At 56.4% G+C, this 22,864-nt stretch overlaps 2 protein-coding genes across 3 annotated transcripts in view; one reads left to right on the plus strand and one right to left on the minus strand.

Annotated features, from left to right (window-relative positions):
* The first annotated feature begins 558 nt into the window (after positions 1 to 558).
* Positions 559 to 22,557, plus strand: PODN (podocan). Its single transcript, XM_010591270.3, has 10 exons — positions 559 to 3,561; positions 4,865 to 4,958; positions 6,378 to 6,442; positions 8,243 to 8,352; positions 9,463 to 9,619; positions 9,905 to 10,020; positions 10,618 to 11,275; positions 14,862 to 15,010; positions 16,365 to 16,554; positions 18,974 to 22,557. The coding sequence occupies exons 1-9, from the start codon at positions 3,253 to 3,255 to the stop codon at positions 16,525 to 16,527; spliced, it is 1,821 nt and encodes a 606-aa protein (XP_010589572.1). The 5' UTR covers positions 559 to 3,252; the 3' UTR covers positions 16,528 to 16,554; positions 18,974 to 22,557.
* Positions 22,503 to 22,864, minus strand: part of SLC1A7 (solute carrier family 1 member 7) — a 50,026-nt gene continuing 49,664 nt past the window's right edge. Inside the window, exon 11 of one of the 2 annotated variants that reach the window (XM_003411076.4) lies at positions 22,503 to 22,814. In XM_003411076.4, coding sequence (XP_003411124.3) covers positions 22,596 to 22,814 — 219 coding nt within the window. In that variant the 3' untranslated portion in view covers positions 22,503 to 22,595. Of the gene's footprint in view, positions 22,834 to 22,864 lie in introns of both variants that reach the window. The other variant, XM_010591269.2, reaches the window with a different exon arrangement.

Genomic DNA, 22,864 nt, shown 5'->3' on the forward strand with positions numbered 1-22,864 from the left:
CGTGCAGACACAAGAGAGTTGCTCTCAGTCCCACATGTATGGGAGAAAGACACGTTCACATAGTCACAACCCATGTTAAACGTGCAGACACAAGAGAGTTGCTCTCAGTCCCACATGTATGGGAGAAAGACACGTTCACATAGCCACAACCCATGCTAGGGGGTCATTTATAACAAAGCCCTGGGTGGCACAAATACAAAGCAGTTGATACCAAGGATGGCACAAATAGTTACATGCTAGGCTACTAACCGAAAGGTTGGCAGTTCAAATCGACTCAAAGATGCCTCAGAAGAAAGGCCTGGTGATCTACTTCTGAAAAATCAGCCACTGAAAACCCTATGGAATGCAGGTCAATTCTGTAACACGTGGACTCATCAAGAGTCAGAGTCAATTCAATGACAACTGGTTTGTTTTTTCTTTTTGGTGGGAACGTAGAAATGGAGAGCCCTGGGCCATTCCACAGTCTTCCCAGGGGACACAGACTGGGGCTGGTTGGTGCTGGTAGGACCAGCACAGTGGCTGAGGGTTTTACTGCCCATTCTGGTCAAGGGGTGGGTGCAGAGGGGTGTGGCTGGGTGGGCATAGGGCCAGGCTGCGGCGTGCGTCACTTGCTGCTGCCGATGGATCCCTGGAGCCCAGAGCTGTGTATGTGCCGAGCTCCCTGGTTATCTGCCAGGTCAGTGGCTGGGGCGTGAGTCTGCTTAAGCTTTGTGAACCTATAGGGTCAAGCAAGCCAGACTGCACCCCTGTTCTCCTTGTTCTTTTCCCGCTGATCCTCATGCATCTCAGGACCCCTTCTACAACTCCTGGGAGCCTCAGGGCTCACCCAGTCTGGGTGGGCAGTGGCTATTGGTAGTGGGGTCTGCTGCCCCCTCCAGACCAAGAGCAGGGACCTTATCCACCTCACCTGTGTCTTCATGTCCAGCACAAGGTGGGGCACAGAGGGGGCCTTGCCTCAGAGAGTTGGCTGAGCCGATGAGCGAGATAAAGCAGCATCTAAAATACCACAGCAGCCAGAGGACAGCAGGAATTCATAGGAGGGTGGGTTCGAACTGCCATCCTTCCAGTTAGTAGCCCAATGCTTAATCCAGGGACTCCTTAGGAGGATAGAGTCTCTGCAAAATCTTGGGGAGGAGGCAGGACTGGGACTGGACTGAAAAGCATACGCAGGATCTAGACAAGTGAGGAAAGAAGCAGGAAATTCTGAAGTGGGCAATGGCGTGGTCAGGCAATTAATGGGGAAAGGATGGTCAGGATGGGAACAGCTCCCATGTATCCGGCAATTAACGGTAGGAAGAGCTAGCATTTCTTAAACGCTCACTGTTGAGCACTTTGCGGGGGACATGCATCCATCCCACCAACTCCTCAGTCTCCTCGTGAGGATGGATCTATTGTCATCCCCGTTGACAGGTGAGGAAGCTGGGACTTAGATGATTACATAACCTGCCCAAAGTCACACAGCTGATAAGAGCCAGAGCTGAGATGGTGACCCCAGCTGTCTGGCCCCATAGCCTGCTTTCTTAACCACACGTCGGTGTCTTCTTCACACTTCGGTTCACTAGACTCTCACAGGTCCAGCGCCTTGGCAGGTCCTTCTAAGCGCCCTAGAGGTTGTGGTCCTCATCTGACGGTAAGGAGGGAGGCTTAGCCTGAGCAACATACTTGAGTTGCTCAGCTCAGGAGTGGGTGCCCCCGAGGCTTGGTCACTTCAGAGGCCTAGTGAGGCGGGGTTAGAAAAGGGCATTTGCCACCCCCCACCCTGTGCAAGTCCAAGGAGGTACCAGACTATGACACCAGCAAATCACCCCCAGTGAGGCTGGCTGAGGCGGAGGGTACCCTGGCTCGGCCTCTGGGCCGCTTGCCCCTGTACCTGCTGTAACTGAATGCATTACTTTCTATAACTGCTGCGGTAGTGATGGCAGCCCTCACTAACCTAATAGGTGCCACTCCTTGGCCCCTGCTATCTGCTGACTCCTCACAGACGCTGTGAATGTAGACGTATTGTCTGCAATACCTCTGGGGATCAGCGAGGTCATAGCCTATAAGTGATGAAAGTGGGCTTGAACTCAGGTCTGTGAGACTCTAGAGTCAATGTACCTGAGCCACTGCCTGTCACAACTTAGCACAGGGAGTTTCCCCAGAGATGTTTCCTGAGTGATTCCCTGTAAGGAGAACTCCGGGGACAGCCCTGAGCCAAGCGAAGGTCATGGGGCTGCTGGGACTTGGCAGCCGAGCATCTTCGTCAATGGGCTTGAGACCACCTCCCTTCCCCTCCCTGCTCCACCAGGGGACATGCTGGGGAGTGGTGTCCTGTAGGTGGCAGTGATAGTGTGAGCACATGAGGTGCTGGGGAGGGCAGCTGAGGGTGCAAACATCAGAAACGGGACTCCGGAGGTCCTGGCGCCAGCAGCAGCAGCTCCATTTGTTGATACCTTCTCTGTGCCGGGCTTTGGACTGGGCCTAGGCCCAGACACAGAGACTTGCTCACAGGTCTGTGTGGGAGAAGGATACATTTGTGGATTCAGGGCCTAAGGCATGCTAAGGGAGCAATTTATACAAAGCCCTCCGGGAACATAGTAACAGAGAGCCCTGAGCCATCTCAGTCTTCCCAGGGGATGCAGCATTGGAGTTGGTTCTTGGAGCACAAGAAAGCACCAATTGCACAAGAGAAGGGAAGAGCATTCGAGGCAGAAGGAACAGTATGTGCAAAGGCCTGGAGGGAGGAACTATTAAATAGTCCTCTATGACTGGGGATGAGTGGGTAAGGAGTTGGACAAGAGGCAGGGACCAAGTCCTGAAGATCAAGAATAGCAAACTGAAGAGCTGGGATGAACCCTGCTGATGCTGGGAGCCCCCCAGTACCCATCTCAACTCCTGGCTCCACCATGGCTGTTGGAGAAGAGAAAGGGCCTCCCAGCACTGCCTGGCCAGGCCAGGCCCTACGAGTGACTGCTCTTCTAGCCTCAACTTGCCCTTCTGACAAACGGGGGTACAGATTCCTTGGGGTCTGGCCTGGCAAGGGTTGGGTTGGGGAAGGTTTTGCAGGCCTCACCTTACCCCATGCCCCCAGGACAGCCCTGATGAGGGTGGGGAGAGGGCAGGCGGCCAGTAGGTCAGCTGGGTGCCCAGAACAGGGCCCAGAGTGGGTGCTTTGCTGTGCCTGGGAGGGCTGCATGATGACTTTTGTGGGCCCCAGCCCCTGTGCCTCCTGTGCCTGCTCGTGGGGCTGACTCAGCCCCTCCTGCAGGCACCATGGCCCGGAGCAGGGTGCTGCTGCTCCTGCTGCTGCTGCCGCCGCAACTGCAGCTGGGACAGGTGCTTGCAGTGAGGGCCCCTGCGTCAGGCCGACCCAGCGCCCACAGCCTGAGCCCTGAAGAGAACGAGTTCACGGAGGGGCCGGTGCTGGTCCTGAGTCCTGAGAAGCCAAGGCCTGGCCAGGCCACGGTCGACTGCCCGCGGGACTGTGCCTGCTCCCAGGAGGGTGTTGTGGACTGTGGCGGCATTGACCTGCGAGAGTTCCCAGGGGACCTGCCCGAACACACCAACCACCTGTCCCTCCAGGTGAGGCCCGCGCTGCGTTAGGGTTTCCGGGGGCTCGCATCCCAGAACCCCACACTCACGTCTCCTGCTCTCCCAGCACCCTCAGTGCTCACAGCTCCCTTCCTGCCCAGACTCTAACACTCATGGCTCCCCACCCCCTGATATAGGGTGCTGGGCACCGCAGGCATGGGGAGTCCGGGCCCCACCCACGTGACTCCCCTCCTGATTTCCCACCTTGGAGCACATGATAGTACAATCTGCTTGGTTTCACCTGGAGGACACAGACCCGCCCAGCAGCCGATCCTCTGAACAGAGACCCATGGCAGGGTGGAGAAAATAAACTCAAAGCAGACCCTGGCTGGAGTACTGTGGGGGCATAGAGGACAGTGTGCTCCCAACTTGGGGATCTGGGAACCTGAACAGGCCTGGGGGCAGGATTTTGACCCCTGAAGAAGTGAGACTGGGATGGTGGGAGCTGGTGCAGCCGTGGTTGTAGGGCCCAGCGGCCCTGGGGGAGAGTTATACCGATTTCCAGAGGAGAATCAGGCCCAGTGGCCCTCCCTGGCACCACAGCATTGGTGGATCTGGGTTGGCAGTAGTGGAAACCGAAGTCCAGGGCAGCCAATGAGGGAAAGGGACAAGTTGAAGACAGCATTTATTGCTGTTCATTCGTTCATTCACTCATAAACTATTTCCTGGGTACCTGCTCTACAGTTTTGGTGCCGCACCAGGTACTGGGTTGTAGGGGGGACTCAAACACACCCTGCCCTTGAGGCGCTCACAGCCTGAGAGGGAGCAGAGACACAAACAGCAATAACCCAGAAGTGACCGGAGGAGGTAGAATGGGTTGTGAGCAGGCTCCTAATTCAACCCTAATCCAACCCAGGAAGGTTTCTGGAGGAGGCAGTGCCTGACCCAGCTTATAAAGGTTTCCAAAGGCAGTGGAGGCAGCAGGGCTGAGAAAGGGAACCAAAGTGGTTTCAGGCTTGGGCGTGGCGGATGGGCTGGGGACACTGATCATCAAGTAGCAGCATAGCAGGGAGCAGGTCTGGGAGGGAGATGGCAGGATCAGTGGTGGGCATACCAAGCTTGGGCCCCCTGTGGGCACCCAAGGGCGGGCGCCTTGGAGATGGGGCTCATACGTCTGTGTGGTTACTGCTGTGCCCCTAGTGCCAAGAACTGGCACCCAGGGTCTGTCAGCCATGGGGAGCATGCCAGGGGAGGTGCCAGCAGAGGGCCTATCTCCTAAGGGTGGGAGTGGGTGTCTATGGGGGCAGGAGCTCTGAGCACCCTTCAGGCTAATACTGCCTCATCACCTCCCCAGAACAACCAGCTGGAGAAGATCTACCCCGAGGAGCTCTCTCGACTGCACCTGCTAGAGACTCTGAACCTCCAGAACAACCGCCTGACTTCCCGAGGTGAGGGGCCACCCAGAGCCCTAGGACCAGCGACACCAAACAACATGGGGGCCTGGTGGAGCTGGGTCCCCACAGGCAGAGGTTGGCCCTGCAGATCCTGGGTGTGGGAAAGAGTAGGCCTGGGCTGGGCTGGGAGGGAGCTCCACACAGGCGAAGGGCTCCCTGTGGCTGCCTACAAGCCTCTCCTAGGTGTTTCTGCCTTTGCTTCCCCTTAGGCCTGAGACCTGGGAGTCAGGTCAGGAGAAAGGCCTCAGAGAAGCTTAGATCCCAGGATCTTTGTCATAGAATCTTCAACTCACGGAAGACCTTTAGGATCAAAGAATTGCAGAGTCCTTGAATTTTTTAAAAGTTTATTTTTTCTAATAAAAATAATTATGGGTATGATAGAAAATGTGGAAATAGAAAAAAGAGAATGGAAAGAAAAAAAAACCCACTCATAATTCTGCCACTTGGAGTTAATCACTATTGACATTTTGGTACCCTTCTTTTTCTTCTATTTAAAAAAAAAATTCGCTTTATGGAGGTATTACTATAGACTGTCCCGTAAAATATACCCAATGTAAAGGTACAATTTGATTTTGTGAATTTACCCAGCTGTGCAACCATTGTTACGGTCCAATCCAGTCTCTTTTCTTTTGTGTTTAACATACATAGCTAGATTCATGCTCTAGTTTTGATAACCTGCTTTGTTTCACTTAGCAGCAACCTCAGTGCCATTTTTCATGTTGCTAAAAACTCAATAGCTCTCATTTTACAGAGGACAGCAGGGTACTCTGTGGAGAGGATGCTCCGTGCACAGTTTATGTAACTGTTCCCTCTTGTTAGATACTTGGGTGAGGCCCAGCATCCGAGGGTCTTGGAGCCAGGAACTGAGTGTCAGAGGCCGGCCTCCAGGCTAGAGGAGGGCCAGCCTGGCCCAGCTCCCAGCCACAGCTGGGTTCTGACCCCACATCTGCCGGATGGGGCAGGGGTGTTCCAGGTGTCTGGGAGGCTCAGGGCCAGAAGCTGAGCCTCATGGCCAGCCCCACTGGCAGGTGGGGCTGGGTGTGAAGTGGGGTTCCGACTCCCCACCCCCCTGAGGGGAGCACTTCTTCCTGGCAGGGAAGGGTCTAGCTGGATTCCCTGCCCTGTGCCATGACCTTCCCAGGATCCAGCCCCTGAGCAGGTCAGGCAGTTGTTCAACAAACACTGCCTCTGCCTCTGAGCTTGGGCCCACGAGGGAAAGGGGAAAGAAAATTGGGCTGGGCCAGGCAGGCCCCCTGGGACTGATTGGGAAGGCATCAGAGGAGAGCCGCCTCAGGGAGAGTGCTCCCCAGTCTTGGCAAGGGTGTGGGTGTGGGGGAGGGCAGCTGCTGGCCGGTGTGCTCCCCTGTAGCGTCTCCTTCATCCAGGGCTCTGACCGATGCCTGTCCTTTGAAGGGCTCCCGGAGGAGGCGTTTGAGCACCTGACCAACCTCAATTACCTGTACCTGGCCAATAACAAGGTGAGGGACCCAAGCAGGGCAAGGGTGTGCTACCCTGTCCCCCTGGTATTCTCTTTAGCTGAAGTCAGGGAACTTTCACTGGGATCTCTTCTGGTCTGGCCACTGGGTCCCCATTGCTGCTCAGACATGGCAGTGTGGGGACAGACACAGACCCCTCACCTGACCAGGGCAGAGTGTGGTCAGTTAACGAAGACAGAGGCCAAGGCCTACAAGAGTGTAGGGGAGAGAGAGCTCGTCTCCACTGGGGAGGGAGCACTTGGAGGGCTTCCTGGAGGAGTGGTATTGAGCAGGGCCATGAAGAATAATAGGGTTTCAGCCAGAGGCCTCGAGGAGGGGGGCACTGCAGTAGAGGGGGCAGCAGGAGTGAAGGCACAAAGGCACTCAACCTCAAAATATCTGATGTGGCTCAGGGCTCTGTGTTGGCCCCTTCTCCCTCCAACCTCGCCTGAGGCGACCCATCCTCCCCCTGGGCTTGAAGTCCCGTCTCTACATCATGGGCATGTCCAAATGTCAGTCTTCAGCCCTTCCCACTCGTCAGGACTTGAGATTCAGAGATCTACCTGCCTACTTGACATCTCTCCTGAGAGCCCCCAAACCCAATCTTCCTGCAGTCTCCCCACTTCTGTAAATGGCATCACCAACCACCTGTGGCACCATCAGTCCACGTAAAAAATCTGGGAGTGCTTCTGGATTGTGTGCCCTCCCCACACCCTCCAGTCCCACAGCAAGCCTCTCCTGGCCTGGTCATAACCAGTTGTCGTGGAGTTGACTCCAACTCATGGCTTTCCCATGTGTGTCAGAGTAGAACTGTGCTCCATAGGGTTTTCAACGGCTAATTTTTTAGAAGTAGGTCACCAGGCCTTTCTCCTGAGGAGCCTCTGGGGCACTTGAACTGCCAACCTTTCAGTTAGCAGCCGAGAACACTAACCATTTGCACCACCTAGGGACTCCAAATGACCATCCAAAATTCATTCTCTTCTCCTACCTTCCTGATTAAAACCCTCCAGTGGCTCCCCCTGCCATTCAGAATGAAATCCATATTTCTGTCCATGGTCCATGAGGCCCTGTGGGATCTGGCCTTACCTAACCCTTCTCCTCCACTCCCTCCCTCCCACTCTGCTCCAGTCGCCCCAGGCTCCCCGGACTTGCCCACTTGGGGGTCTGTGCCCGTAGTTGCTGCTGTGTGGAATGCTCTTCCCTCTCATCTTTGGTGTTTCCTTCCTGCCATTTATGGTGCCATGATGGCTTAAATGTCACATCCCTGGCCACCCAACTCAGTCATTCTCTGTGTTTGGCCTGTTTCAATTCCCTGCACAGCAGTTATCACTGTCAGATCTTTTTATTCTTTATGCATTGTCTTCTCAAGCAAGGTGTAAGCTTTGGAGGAGGCAGGAACTTCTGTCTTGTTCCTCAAGATATGCTCAGTACTTGGACGTGTGCCTAGAGTGTTATAGCACTCAGTGACTACATGAATGATGGGTGGACATTGTGGTATATGTGAATGGCTCACTGTGACTGGACAGAAGGCCAGTGTAGGGGAGCAATGAGGGAAGAGGCCAGAAGGACAGACGGGAACAGGGGACAGGTCCAGAAGGGCTTTGAATGCCAAGCCAAGAACTGTGGGAACAATCAGGTTTTGCTCTTTTTTTTCCAAGGGAGTGGGACAGGGTTCTGTTTTAGGAAGATGGCTCTGGGTGCTGGAAGGAGACAAACTGAAAGGTCCAGACAAGTGTTGGGAAGCCCATGGGGCCCGGAGCCAGCCTCTGCCCCTCTTTGTCCCTCTGACTCTTCTTTTTTCAGCTGACCTTGGCACCCCGATTCCTGCCGAACACCCTGATCAGCGTGGACTTTGCTGCCAACTATCTCACCAAGATCTATGGGCTCACCTTTGGCCAGAAGCCAAACTTGAGGTCAGAGGTCAAACGGGGTGGCCCAGGGCTCAGGTTGGGGGCCAGGGCCCATGGCGGAGGCACAGAGAGGACCCAGAGGCCCTGGAGGAGGGACTTGCTGTGTAGTGGGAGGCGTGCTCATGCTTAGAGCTGTGGTGGATTGAAACCCAGAAGAGTCCCTGAGGAGGTGATGCCTGAGCTAAGACCAGAGTATGAGGGTGTGAGGACAGAGGGTGTTAGCTGCAGAAATTGCAGAGAGCTCGGTCAGCAGGTTTCCCGTCTTTCTTGACCCTGGGGGAGAGGCTGCCATGGAGTCTCTCTCCTGGAAGGAGTTTGGCCTAGACAACATGGTACTGCTTCTGTCCCTGAATCTATCATTCCACTCTGCTCTCCCCATCCCCCGAGGAGCCAGGGTCACTGTGCACGTTCTCATCCCACAGATGAGAAGGCTGAGGCCCAAGAGGGCCACACGGCAGGACCAAGCTCTATCTTCTGTGTGTTTATCTTGTTCCTTGTCTTCTCCCTTTCTGGTAGGTCAGCTCCAGGAGAGCAGGAGTCTTCCTGGTTGTGTCCATTGCTATATCCGCAGAGTCTTGAAGAGCCCTGGCACATAGTAGCTCTTACAGTCAGTTTAATGAATGAGATATCACCTCCTCTGGGCCAGGCCCTGTGCTGGGCATCAGGGACACAGAGGTGGGTAGGGACAAGCTCTGTATTCAGGAGGTCCCACAGGACTCAGAGCCAGGCTGTGTGGTATTGATATGCAGGGAGTTGAGAGCTGAGAGGGAGGCAAGGACTTCAGGGCTGGGATGGGCAGGGAAGAAGAGAACTTTAAAGGATATGGAAGAGGACAGACTGGGAGTCAGGGAAGCTTGGTGTGAATCCTGTTTCTACCACTAACTTGCTGGGGGACCTCTGGTGGGTCACTGGCTCTTTAGACCTTGGTCCCCTCAGCTGTGTAGGGAGGAGTCTGAGGCTCTTCTAACTCTGCACTCTGGGGATTGGAGGGGCGGAGGAGGGTACCTTGGGCTCCAAATCTGGCTTGAGCAATGGTTTGGAGGCTCACTAGATGAACTGGCACAGGGCTGGGTGGAGCCCAGGCGGGGGTTTAAGCCTGCACCTCCTCCCCAGGTCTGTGTACCTGCACAATAACAAGCTGGCGGATGCCGGGCTGCCAGACAACATGTTCAATGGCTCCAGCAACGTCGAGATCCTCATCCTCTCCAGCAACTTCCTGCGCCATGTGCCGAAACACCTGCCGCCCGCCCTCTACAAGCTGCACCTCAAGGTGGGAAGGTGACAGAGAAGACCTCACAGCCAGGGATCCGCAGTGGGGGAAGAGCTCAGGCCCATGTGGGCAGACACCAGAGGGTAGAACCCACTGGGGAGAAGCTGGCCAAAGCCTGGGTACCTGGCCTTCAGTGCGGATTGTGTATGGGCCCATCAACACCATACCTGACATGCTCCAGGCCTGGATGCCCTCCCCAAGCTCCTCCAGACTCCTTTCCACTCCTCATCCTGTGGGTTGCCCTTGCCTCTCAGCTCTCCCTCAAGTTTCCTCCCCACCCTGCAGAACAATAAGCTGGAGAAGATCCCACCAGGTGCCTTCAGTGAGCTGAGCAACCTGCGTGAGCTGCACCTGCAGAACAACTACCTGACTGATGAGGGCTTGGACAATGAGACCTTCTGGTGAGCTCCCACCTGGGCTCTCAGTGTGGCTGTGGCGCCTTGGGAAGCTCCTCCTAGACCACCCCCAGCCAGGCCCTCACACATATCCTTCGCCCACCTGCCCCTGGCAAGTTTCCCTGGAGAAGGAAGTCTGAGGATTTTGCTTGGGTTGACATTTCTGTCCCCAAGGACAGGTGATGTGTGTAGGTAAAGCCTGTCAGGTTTCCAAAAAATGAAGCATTTGCAGAGACTGGCCTCTTGGTATGAAATACGAACTCAAGCTTTCTTATTGAAAGCAAATATATTTTTATTTTTTAGGATCCGGGGAAGGTCTTAGTTGAATAATCGGTCTTCAGACAAACTCCTATGTGCCAAAAACTGTGCTAGAATCATCCTAAAACAATATATCATTGAATCAACCCAATGAGAAAACACAGGCTCAGAGAGGTTCCCTGCCCCCCCGTCCCCCCCCCCCCCCGCCCCGCCTCCCAGTCAGTGAATGGCAGAGCTGGGATGAATTAAGGAAGGCAGTTCCTGTGCTACCTCCACTGGGAATAATGGTGGAAACAGGTGCAATGTGGGCTCCTGCCAACGGTCCTAATTCCCTCCCTCCCTCAGGAAACTTTCCAGCCTGGAGTACCTGGATCTGTCCAGCAACAACCTGTCGCGCGTCCCAGCGGGGCTGCCCCGAAGCCTGGTGCTCCTGCACCTGGAGAAGAACGTCATCCGGAGGGTGGACGCAGACATACTTACCCCCATCCGCAGCCTCGAGTACCTGCTTCTGCACAGCAACCAGCTGGAGGCGCACGGCATCCACCCGCTGGCCTTCCAGGGCCTCAAGAAGCTGCACACGGTGCACCTGTACAACAACGCGCTGGATCGCGTGCCCCGCGGCCTGCCCCGCCGCGTGCGCACCCTCATGATCCTGCACAACCAGATCACAGGCATCGGCCGCGATGACTTCGCCACCACCTACTTCCTGGAGGAGCTCAACCTCAGCTACAACCGCATCACCAGCCGGCAGGTGCACCGTGACGCCTTCCGCAAGCTGCGTCTCCTGCGCTCTCTAGATCTGTCCGGCAACCGGCTGCACATGCTGCCGCCCGGCTTGCCCCGCAACGTGCAGGTGCTGAAGGTCAAGCGCAATGAGCTGGTCGCCCTCGCACGAGGGGCGCTGTCTGGCATGGCCAAGCTGTGTGAGCTCTACCTCACAGGCAACCGGCTGCGCAGCCGGGCCCTGGTTCCCCGTGCCTGGGCAGACCTCGCAGGCCTGCAGGTATGAAGATGGGAAGGGAGTGGGCCATATGCGTGCAGGGTACTACAGGTATGTCTGCCTTGAGCCCACCCATCTGCTGGAAGAGGGAAGGGGCAAAGGACTGGGTCATTCAGGGGGTATGGTCAGGTGGAGCTCATTCACCTGGAAGTACCAGCTGATACCTAGGGGGCCTGAGGGTAGGGAGATGCTGAGCCATGCAGGGGTTATGGCTGGCCTTGTCTGGGTCAGTCCAGACCACCTTCAGGTACAAAGGTGAAGGGCCTGGCAGGACAGGGCTAAGAGCAGTATATAGCCAGTATGGCCAGGCTGAGCTCATCACCTCCTTGAGGAGGGCTGGGGGTAAATGTGGAGGTGGCAGGGCTGTGGTTCAGGAGGACTGGGGGGCAGTTCAGATGGCACAGGAATGTCAAGTTCACCCACCTGCAGTTGCAGGAATGGGTTCTTGGAGAAGGCTGAACCTTGCAAGGAGCATGGCCCGTGTAGGTGGGCCAACCTCACCAGTCTGCAGAGGGCTAGAGGTGGGAGGTTCAATTCCAGGCATTCTGGGTGTGATCAGAGGGTGTGGATGTCGTGGTCATGGCCAGAGGCGGACAGGAATGTCTGGGCATATGAACCAAGCCTCTTCTGGTTAAAAGTGAAACCACCCAACTCAATCAATGTGGACACTTTCACCAGAGAAACCTGGGAGGGAGGGCCGTGGTGCTGCAGATCAGGGTTGGAGCTGTGAGGACCTGCCCTGGTGGCGGTCTGCCCCAGCCCCCTTTACTGCCCTACAGCAGCCCCAGTGCCCAGCCTTCACCACCAGACCCATGATAAGGGGCCCCCAGGGCATGGCTACCTCAGGACTTGTACATGGCTGTCCCCTCTTCCCCCAGCTGTCTTCAGAGCTCTTCCTCCTACTACCTCCTTGGGAGTCTGCTCAAAGGTCACCTCCTTGGGGCCCCCTTCCCTCATCTTCCTCTGCTTTGTTTTTTTCATCCCTCTCAGGCATTAGGTCATCTATTGGTTTGTTGCCTGCCTCTCCCACTAGAACAAGGGCAGGGATTATAGTGTTGTGTTCTCGTTGGACCCCGTGCCCTCCAGATGGTAGACCAAAGTGAATGCTGGAGGGGCGATTGAAGTAGCGCGTGGAGCAGGGGAGCTGGCAGGTTTGGGGATGTCTGATGGAGGGTGGGGAGAAGGGTGGGGAGGGAGGCCATAGCTTCGAGGCCGGAGCCCATTGCTGGGACGGACCTGCAGGAGCAGCTGGCTTAGCCTCATTCGTTCACTCCTACCTCCCCACTGAATGCCGGACACCAGTATCCAACCACCTCTGCCCGTTCTCCAGTAACCAGTTGCCACCGAGTCATGGCGACTCACGGCGACCCCATGTATGTCAGTAGAACTGTCTCCAGAGGGTTTTCAATGGCTGACTTTTTGGGAAGTAGATCACCAGGGTTTTCTTCTGAGGCACCTGTGGGTGGACTTGAGCATCCAACCTTTTGGTAAACAGCTGAGCACATTAACTACTTGTACCACCCGGGGACTCCTGCCCATTCTCAAGGGGCCCCAAACCCCATTGTCTTCTCCACATCTGCTCCTCCTGCTGGGTTTTCTAACTCGTGGAAAGAGATGATGGTCACCCAGGTACCCATGGGAAACCTGGGAGCTGTCCTTGAGATTCCCCCCTCTCCCATGCCACCTCCCTCCTCGAGCAGCCTGTCATCACCAAACCCTGTCACTGCTACCATCACATCTCTCAATCGTCCACTCCTCTCTATCCCAAGGCTTGGCCACCTCTACTTCTTGCCTGGACCACAGCTTCCTAGGAGCTCCCCACTCCTAGGAGCTCCCCACTCCTAGGAGCTCCCCACTCCTAGGAGCTCCCCACTCCTAGGAGCTCCCCACTCCTGCATGCCATATGCAATCAGAGCTATTTTGAACAGCACATGTCCATCTCAAGTTACTGCACCAAACCCTTCATGGCTCCCCGTTGTCTTTAGAACACAGGCCAGAGTCCTTGCCCTGCCTTCAACCCTGCCCCTGTTCCCAACCAGTGAGCTTCTTACAGTTTCCCAGACGCACTGGTCCTTGCTCATACTGGCCCCTCCTTCTTCACTGGCAATGCCTACTCACTCGCTCATTCCATGCCCCTGTCCTGGGCTCCTGCCTTGTGCTAGACACAGCTCTAGAACTGAGAACCCAGCAGGAACAAGAGAGATAGACAGTCATGCCCCTCTTGGACCTTATACTTAGCGCTCAGCTCAGTGTCACCTCCTCTGGGGATCCCCCTCCCCCCAACAATGGAGATGGGTTAACCACCTCCCTGGGCCTGGGTGAGCTGGGCCAGGGATAAGGGTGTCTGGTGGGCAGAGGGTGCTTCCTCACACTGCTGGATCTTTCTACAGGCACCACTCCCTCTGCTTCTGAGCCCCTGCCTCTAGCCCCCCTAGCCATCTACTCAGGTGTCTCTTCACCTGGGAAGTTTTCCCTGCCCCCCCCCGAGCTGGGTTTCCCCGACCCCAGGCTCCCTCATCACAGCCCAGTGCCACTGGGTTGTCATGCTCAGATTTTCATCTATCTCCCCCAGCAGCCGGCTTCCTGAGGGTGAAAGCCTGTCTTGGTGGGTCTCGTGGAGGTTTGGAATGAATGCAGAACTGCTAATATAGTGGTGTGGGGGCACTGAGTGCTGTGGGAACACAGCTGGACGCAGGAGCCCTCTGGGCAAGGTTGGTGACAGGGGACCTTCCCAGGGGAAGTGAATCCTGAGCGCCCCTTGGATTCTGACACCGACCCACCTGACTCTCTGGGTTCATGGCCCCTGTTTCCTGACCCTGAACTCAGCCTGCCAGGGTGTGGAAGAGGTCTTAGGGAGCCTGGAGTCTGCCCCATGGCCGCACAGGTGTGTGTGTGGGGTACTGACAGCTGGAAGGTCCGTGAAGTGGGCAACAGAGCCTGGTGCACCATCCAGGTGTCTTGCCCGCTGCAAGGCTTGTTCTGCTCCCTGGAAACTCATCCCCATTTCCCTGATTGCCTGGCTCCTGGACTCTAGGCACGTGGTGACTCTGGGACTGACCAACCTGGGTCCTGGCTGTAATACCAGGGTCATTGTGGGCCTCACACCCTCACTGCCCTGCCCCAAGCACTCCGCTGTGGTCCCTGCCCACATGGCCCTGAGCTCCTCTGATGAGCAGCCCCACCCATGTGATCCCTCCAACCTCAACCTCATTCAGAGCCCTTGGGATGAGTTTCAAAGCCTGGAGGATCCCTGGGCAGAGGCAGAACTGTGACACCCAAATATCTTAGCTGTGAATTTATATCCAAAGACAGGAGAGGCTGGGTAGGGTACACATTAATTAGGAACAAGGGTTTAGAGTCAGACCTACTGGGTTCTAGCCTCTTATAAGCTGTGTGACCTTGGGCAAATTATATCACCTCTCTGAGCCTGTTTCCCCATCTGGAAGATGGGAATACTTATAGACCCCCTCCTCACAGAGTCATCTTGAGATTTAGGTAGGCCAGGGGTTGTTGGGAGCTTCACAAGCTGTTAAGTGCTTTGCACAGGTGGGAATCCCTGAGTCCTCATGCCTGCTGGTCACCCCTGCAGCTGCTGGACATAGCTGGGAATCAGCTCACAGAGATTCCTGAGGGGCTCCCGGAGTCGCTCGAGTACCTGTACCTGCAGAACAACAAGATTAGCGCTGTGCCTGCCAATGCCTTTGACTCCACACCCAACCTTAAGGGGATCTTTCTCAGGTAGGAGTTCCCCCCACCCCCTGCCCCAGGCCTTGGGCACACCTCCTCAGGGAACCCCGCATCACCGGGGTACAGTCAAAGTGCTGGGAAGAGCTCAAATGTAGAGGCTAGTGTTTAAAGGCTGACTTCACTGTTGACTGGCTGTGTGACCCTGGGTATGGCGCAGCCCCACTGAGCCTCCATTTCCTCAGCTGTCAAGGGTAGAAGGAGTGCTGGTGGCACAAATGGTTAAGCACTCAACTGCCAACCAAAAGGTTGGTGGTTCAAACCTACCCAGAGGCACCTCAGAAGACAGGCCTGGTGGTCACAGCCTTGAAAATCCTATGGAGCAGTTCTACCATGCACGCATAGGGTTACCATGAGTCGGAATTGACTCAATGGCACCTAGGAATTGACACAACAGCATTTAACAACAACTCAGGGGTGGGGACGGTCCTGGCCAGGCCTGGAGAAGTTCAAAGTTTTGTAAAAGGGCTTTGTAAACCTTAAAAAGTGGTGCATGTGAGCATTATGGGTGATCCTGTGGCAGGAAGAGACTCCAGAGAGCACCTTCCCAATTTATAGCTGGGAAAGCTGAGGCCCAGAGAGCACAGGTGACTGCTAGTGTCCGTGGCCAGCCAGGCTGGGCCTCGCCTGCGTCTCAGGCCCAGGGCAGCAGATGCTCAGCCCCATGCTGGGCTCTGGGGATGGCGGTTTGGAATGATTGGGTGGAACCCCAAGCAAATGAGGAGCTTCCACACTGCAGAGCCAGAATGAGTCCTTCCAATACCCCTCAACTGCTTTGAGAGGATCAGAGTTAGACCAGAGAGGACAGTGGGTGGAACAGAGAGAGGCAGGGTGCCCACTCCCAGGGCTGTGTGGCCTAGGAGGCCCCCCGGGGTTGGCACCACTGGGGTAGAGTGTGGCCTGTGCCTCAGGCTTCTGCAGGGACACTGAGGTGCAGAAGAGTCTAGTGGCCTGGAGCATGTCCCCGGGCTGGCCTGTGTGCACCCTGCTCCAGGCACTGAGGTGACTCCAGGCTGTCCAGCCAGGAGCCCCAGACCTTGGGGTTAATTCCAGAGTGTAGGCGGAAGGAGGCTGACATGTCTGCCACTCCTGCAGACACAGAGGGAGGCTGTGCACCTTACTGACGGGGAAGCCAGAAAGAGCAGGACCAGCCATTGTCAGCCGCCGCCCCCTCCCAGCTGTAGCAACCCAAACAGCTGGCACTTACCATAATGCACCTTGCTTTCCAGCCTCCAGCCTTTTGCACTTACTGTCCCATCTTCCCTCCCCTTTTACCTCCTGAAGTGGTAGGGGTGGGGACTCTGAGGGTTGGGCTCCTGGCCGTGACCCATGCGTGGATGTTACACAGATTCAACAAGCTGGCCGTGGGCTCTGTGGTAGAAAGCGCCTTTCGGAAGCTGAAGCACCTGCAGGTCTTAGATATTGAAGGCAACTTTGAGTTTGGTGATGTTTCGAAAGACCATGGCCACTTGAAGGAGGAAGATGAGGAGGAGGAAGATGAAACGAGATAGTGACATGGTGAAATGGATCTGACCCAGGTAGGTGATCAGTGTAGGGGGCACCCCCTGCTCCTTGCTGCAGTTTACTGTTCCTGTCCCCAGTCTGGGATCTTTCTGGCCACTCTTCACCCTCTGTTCCCAGCTTCATCCATTTATTCTGCAGACATATACGAGCAGTTGATATGTGCCAGACGCTGAGTGAGGCGTGGGGTTATAGCAGCAAGCCTATGGAGAGGCCACCTGATGCCAGGGCACTATAAGCTGTGAGGGCTGCTATGACAGAGGCTTGCATTGTACTCCAGGCAGAGAGGATGGGGTGGAGCATGACAATGGAGACAAGCAAATGGACGGAAAGGGGCTTGGGGGCAGATGCAAGAGGCCAGAGTTGTCCTGCTGGGCTTGGAGTGAGGGAGAGGACAAGGCCTGGGCTTCTAGCTTGGGATTCGGGTGGATGGTAGAACTTGGTGGAGGAGAAGGTTTCGTGCAAATTGTTGAGTTTGGGGGTCCTGAGGGCATTGAGAAGCTGCCCAGAGGTGACTGGATATGTGGATCTGGGCTCAGGAGTGAGGTCTGGGCTGGAGATGGGGATCTGGGCATTGCTAGTCTTGAAACAGTCATTGATGCTGCAGGAGGCGGAATGAGTTTGCCCAGGGAGAGTGGGTGAGAGGCCAGGGAAGAGAGGGGAGCCTGCAGCGGGGGCTGAGATGGAGCAGCTTGGAAAGGAGGCAGGAAAATCGCAGACAGCTGATGAGAGAGGGCATTGCACACATATACAACACAAGCATCCATGCATGTGCATAACACACAAGTGCACATAGATGCACCCACACACACCCATGTACATGCATACATGCACCCAAGTGCAGAACACAATGCCACACGTGTGCATATGCAACCATGTGCACACACGCATGCACTCCATGGCAATCACATGAGCAGAACATGTATGTACATGAGCACATGCACACACAGGCCCTCATGTGCACATATGTACATACACATGGCGACACATACATGCGCAGTATGCAGACACGCACGCGCTTCTTCAGAAGTGGGGCAATCAGCTGTGCCAGTGCTGCTGAGAAGCCGAAGGAGCTGAGCCTGGAGCCAGACTGACCCACAGGAAGGTCAACCGTGACCTCATAGGGAGCAGCTTCAAGAGGGCAATGGGGGCTGAGAGAGTGGCTGGAAAGGAAGTAGATCCAGGGAGTGTAGACAATGTTTTCGAAAAGTTGAATTGTGATGTGATAAAAAAGAGAGTGTGGTAGTGGGAGGGGGTGTGGTGTCCATGAGGGGCTCATTTCTCTGTATGCGGTTTTTAAGGACTAGAGCTGGTTTCAGTGCTGGTGGGAGGGGCCAGTAGGGAGGAAGGAGTTGAAGACTTAAGAGGGGAGAACTGGGCGTGAGAGAGTCCTGTGGAAACAGTAGGAGGGATTAGCTGTGGCAGGAGGACCAGGGCTTCCTCCCCTGTGGCAGGGAATGGAGGACAAGTGGCTGCAGTCACAGGCTGGTGAGTGGCTTGGTGGAGGGACATGTCATCAGCCACCAGCCTTCTCTTCCCTTCATGCAGTGTGTGGGGGAGGGGTGCTCAACAGACTGGGGTGGGCATGAAGGTGGACAGTTTGATCCATCCATGGCTGGGGTTTGGCCAGGTGCATGGGACAGGAGGGCAAGGTGACAGGAGGTTGAGTGTATTGGCAAGAGAATGGCTGGTGTTGAGGGCCTTGGGGTCAGGCTCGGTAGGGAAGGAGATGCAGACAGGAGGGGTTGGTGGGCAGAGGCACTGGAGAGGAATGCTGGAGAATGGACACAGTGGCGGTAAGTAGCCAGCAGGAGAGGAGGGTGGTCAGAGGGGGATATCAAAGGGTAAGATTTCAGAATGGGTCATGCCAAGAAGTTGAATTGCAGTAGGGCCTGGGGCAGAGAGGGACCTGAGGTGGGTGCCAGGGTCCCCTGAGGGTGCATGGGGAAGGCCCTGGGCAGCATTGTGTACCCTCTCCTCCCCGTCCTGGAGCCCAGGGGTATGAAAGGGGAGCCCCCAGAGCCAGGGATCTGCAAAGAGGTGACTGGACAATCAGTGAGGATGCCACTGCCCTCTTGAGGGGGCTGCAGGGTCATGAGGTGGGGGAGAATCTGCCCCACTGGAGGACAATGGCCATGGTCAGATTATTTGAGCAGGGCCCTGGGAGGGACCCCAAGGAGTGACCAGTGGGCCATGCTGAGGCTCCAGAAGCACAGGGCCTGCCTTCAGGACCCAAAGGCCCTCCTATACACACTGTTCCTGTCAATGTTGGCCACCAGCACCTCCCTGTGGGCAGCCCACCCCCAACCCATAGTAACCTGGCCTTCCCAGAGCCTCCTGAAGCAGGGGCTGCCCTCTGCTCTAATCCACCTCCCCCAGGATGGTTGTGGGGTAGTCTGCCGTGGCCTGCTGCTGACCCACCTATGTGTTCTGCAGGACAGTGGACCACCAGACTCCTTTCTGCAGCACATGCTTGTGCCTGTGAGCTCTCCGTCCACCACCATCACAGACGCCATCTGACACACCCACGCTGTACCATGGGTGTCCCGACAGATACAGGCTGAGCCCACGGTCTCACATCCCCGCCTCTCTCTGCAGCATGCCCCAGAGCCAGACACATGCAGACACCATATCACACCCACACACGCTCAGCACAGCCACACACACAGCCAGCTGCACATCACCCCCCCCCCACCCCGTGGTCACAGTCTCCACCCCACGCCCGCCACAACCATCACACCCTCTGAGTCATGCGGGCTAGGGGGCGGCGGATGGGTCTGACCCCACCCTGGCACATACAGGCATGCTCCCCTCATGGACACACATGCGGACACACACAGAGTCATGTGCAAACACCCCCCACAGCCTGTGCCACCAACGGCTCTTGCCGGCAGCCAGAACTGGCCAGGACAGCTCACCATCTGCCCGTCCCTCTGTCCGTCCGTCGCCTGGAGAAGACACAAGGTGATCTCCGTGCCCTTTGTGGCCAGGTGTCTGCTGCCCTCTGGAACTCACAAAAGCTGGCTTTTGTTCCTTTTCCTCCTCTTGTGGACGGGAACCTTCAGGACTGCTGCCTGGCCCCTCCCGCCCTGCCTCTGCCCAGCTGCTGGGGGCTGTCACTCTGCTGAGCACCCCTCCCCTGCCATGGTCTGGCAGGGCCAAAGGCACCTCTCCGGTGGGCCAGCCCTACTCAAGGCCAGACAGGAGAGCCTCAGGGGGCTGCTAGCAGCCTTGGTGCAGGAGTGAGGGGGAGGCTATGGAACTGGGCCAGAGGAGGCAGGAGGGCCCAGCCACAGCACACCAGACACTGTCTTCATTCTTTGGGCCTATGGGAAAGTTCTGGGTACCCTTGTTTTTTATTCTTTTTTATGAAAAAAATGATAAAAATATCAAAGTTGATTTTTCTTGTTACAGAAAAACTAATATAAAAGTATTATCCCTGTCCTCCACAGCCTGAGGCCGTGTCTGTGCGTGCTTCCTGCCAGGTGCTGGGCTGCATGGGACGGGCTGGGGAGGAGACAAGCACTGTGGCTGCCTGTTCAGACAAGCAGGAATCGGTGCAGTCTTCTGTTCTGGGGCCCAAAAAGTAGTTGCACAGACAGAGGCCCAGGGAGACAGGGCTTAGTTGCAGGAAGGAGGAGGTCTGGAGGTGCGTGGGGACCGCCGGCTCAGAGGGAATCGGCAGGGGGTGGGGGCAGGACCCCCACAGTGTATCTGTGAGCTTACACTGTGCCCCCAGAGGCTGAGCATCCAAGCAGAGGACCTGCCGGCTTTGGGCAGCTCAGGCCCCACCTGGAGGGTCAGCTCTGCACTGAGGGGGCATTTCCGATGGGGTCTGTCCCATGGGGGATGGCCAGGGCGGGAAGGGGACCAGAGGTAGGCCTGGGAGCTGGAGCAGAGCCCACTTGGGGGCCTAGGTCTCCAGAGGGCTGCCCAGTGAAGAAGTAGTAGACATGCCCACTGTGCACCCCGATGGTGGTGCTAGGACTAGGGGAGGCAGCACCCAGCTCAGAGCATGGAAGAGCCCTGACAGGCAGAGCGGCCCCACGGGTTTGAGATGCCCAGGGAATAGTGACTCTTCGATACTGGAGTTGTGTACGCATGGGCTGATGGGCCTCCTGTCAAGCCTGATAAGAAGCAGATTCCTGCCTTGTGGTGGGGCGGACTTGATGTCTCAAAGAGATGCGGCACAGGGAAGGGGCGAAGAAGCCAGTCTAAACGAAGGTAGGAGTGACCCATAGCTTGGCATCTGACTGATCCTAGGTGATCCGGCCTTAACAAAGGAAGTATGCACTAAGGATGAACCCTCACAGCCCCCACTGCCATGGTGGGAGGGAGGATCCTGGGTCAGGCCCAGGACTAGAGCAGGCAGCAGCTTCTCCCTGGCAGTCTTGGCCACCCCACAGCCCTGGGAGGAGGATGGACGTAGTTCAGGAGTGGGAGGCTGGGGGCAGGTGGTCTGCTGACTCCCTGAGTGACCTTGGAGAGCCTCATCCCTTCCCTGGGTCTCAGTGTCTTCATGGGCTCCATGGTGCTAGACCTATCCAGACCCCAGTGGTGTATCTGCTACCCCAAATCCATCAGAGCAGACTGTGTGGCCAAGGCTGTGCCCCCTGAAAGCCTCCTGGAGGAGCCCTAAGGGGTGAGGAGAATGAAGGGACAGCTTGGAAATGTCCTTGGGCACGTTACCTCCCTACAGAAAAGCATTTACCAATGGGAGCCAGATTGGCTGAGGGAATGTGCTCTTCTCGTGGGGAGTGATCTCAGGGACCTGCCTGCAGAGCAGAGCCCAGGCCTGGCCCAGGTGGTCTGTCCATACTTGGGCCACCTGGACAAGTCCCAGCCATGCTGTGGCTGCTGAGACGGGTCCCTGGGCAGGCCTGTTTGCACTCTGGCCCCTCTGCATGTGACAGTTTCAACAGGCCTATTCTCCATCCGGCCACCTGCATAGGCTCATCTGGACTCCGGCTTTCTGGGCAGGCCTATCCACCCACCGATAGCCCAGACAGACCTGTCCACACTCTGACCGCACGAACAAGCCCATTCATGTTCTGGCTGCCTGGACAGGCTGTGCAAACTCTGGCTGCCCCAACAGGCCGTCTGCACTCTGCCAGCCTAGATTGGCCAGCAATGAACTGCTGGCTAGAGTATGGTCTCTATAAAAGCCCACAAGACTTTAGAAACAGAATACCTTTATTTGGTGACCATTGAATTTGCAAACGTAGGAAGGAACAGAAAGCCTAACTCTGACTTGTCACACAGGCTTTAGGGAGTCGTGACACCAGGGCCATACTGGCAGCTTGACCATAGCATCCCAGGCTGGGCCTCCCCTCCGGGTCTCAGGTTGCCTGTCTGTCCAATGGGAGGCTGGCCTGGATGTTTCTAAGGGCCTTTTATTCTAGTAAAGGCATCTCTGCCTCCAAATAGGATGAGCATTGCAAAAGCCCATATGGACTGTGGCACACGGAAGGCCTGTCCTAGGGGAGAGCTGTTTGGCCAAGGCCATGTGATGGGGCGGGCTAGGGGCCGGCCTGGGTGGGACCCAGCTGGGGCAGAAACCAGGACACTGTGATTATGCTTTAATCAAGTGAGAGCAGTGCGGATATGGGGGCTTCTGGAGAGGGGCAGAATCTCTCCCAGCCCCGCAGGTGTCCTGTCCTCCTGGAGAGAGTGGGCAGGGCATGAAAGACTTGAGTCCTGGCCCTGGCATTTCTTGCTCCCAGATCTCGGACAAGTGTTTCCAGCTCTTAGAGCCTCAACTCCATCACCCAGAAAGCTGGGAGGATAAGCCCTGGCTGTGCCCTGCAGGCTAACGCAATGGAAACTGTAGCTTCCGAACACAGCTCTAGGTGGGCTACGCAGGGCCCTGTCACTCTCTGGCTGGTCATCCCGCAGGCAGCCTTTCATCTGAGACTCCGTGTTCTGTCAGGTGGGGCTGATTCCAGCCTCTCAAGGGTGGAAGAATGTGTGAGCCTGGCCCCTGTCCAGGAAATGTTGGCAAGTTGGGATCGATCCCCTAACCCCGGAGGCCTCTCCTGGCCCCTGCAGCCCCTTAGGCTCAGACATTGGTCTCAAGCTCACTGATCTCAATGGTGCAGTGTTCTAGACTGGCAGTGGCTGGCTCCTCATCCTGCTCCACCTGTATGGGGACATGGTGGGGGCAGGCGGGGCCCAAAGTCAACTCCGAGGCCTCAGCCACGCTCTTCACACAGCCATTGCGCTGGGTTGCCACGATCTCCTGGAGGCTTACAGGCTTGGTCTCGAAGGGCGGCAGTTTCTGGAGAGAGGAGATGGGGCTTGGTAGCAACAGGAAGGACTGAGGTTAGA

This window comes from Loxodonta africana, chromosome 3, assembly GCF_030014295.1.
Source record: "Loxodonta africana isolate mLoxAfr1 chromosome 3, mLoxAfr1.hap2, whole genome shotgun sequence".
NCBI lineage: Eukaryota > Metazoa > Chordata > Mammalia > Proboscidea > Elephantidae > Loxodonta > Loxodonta africana.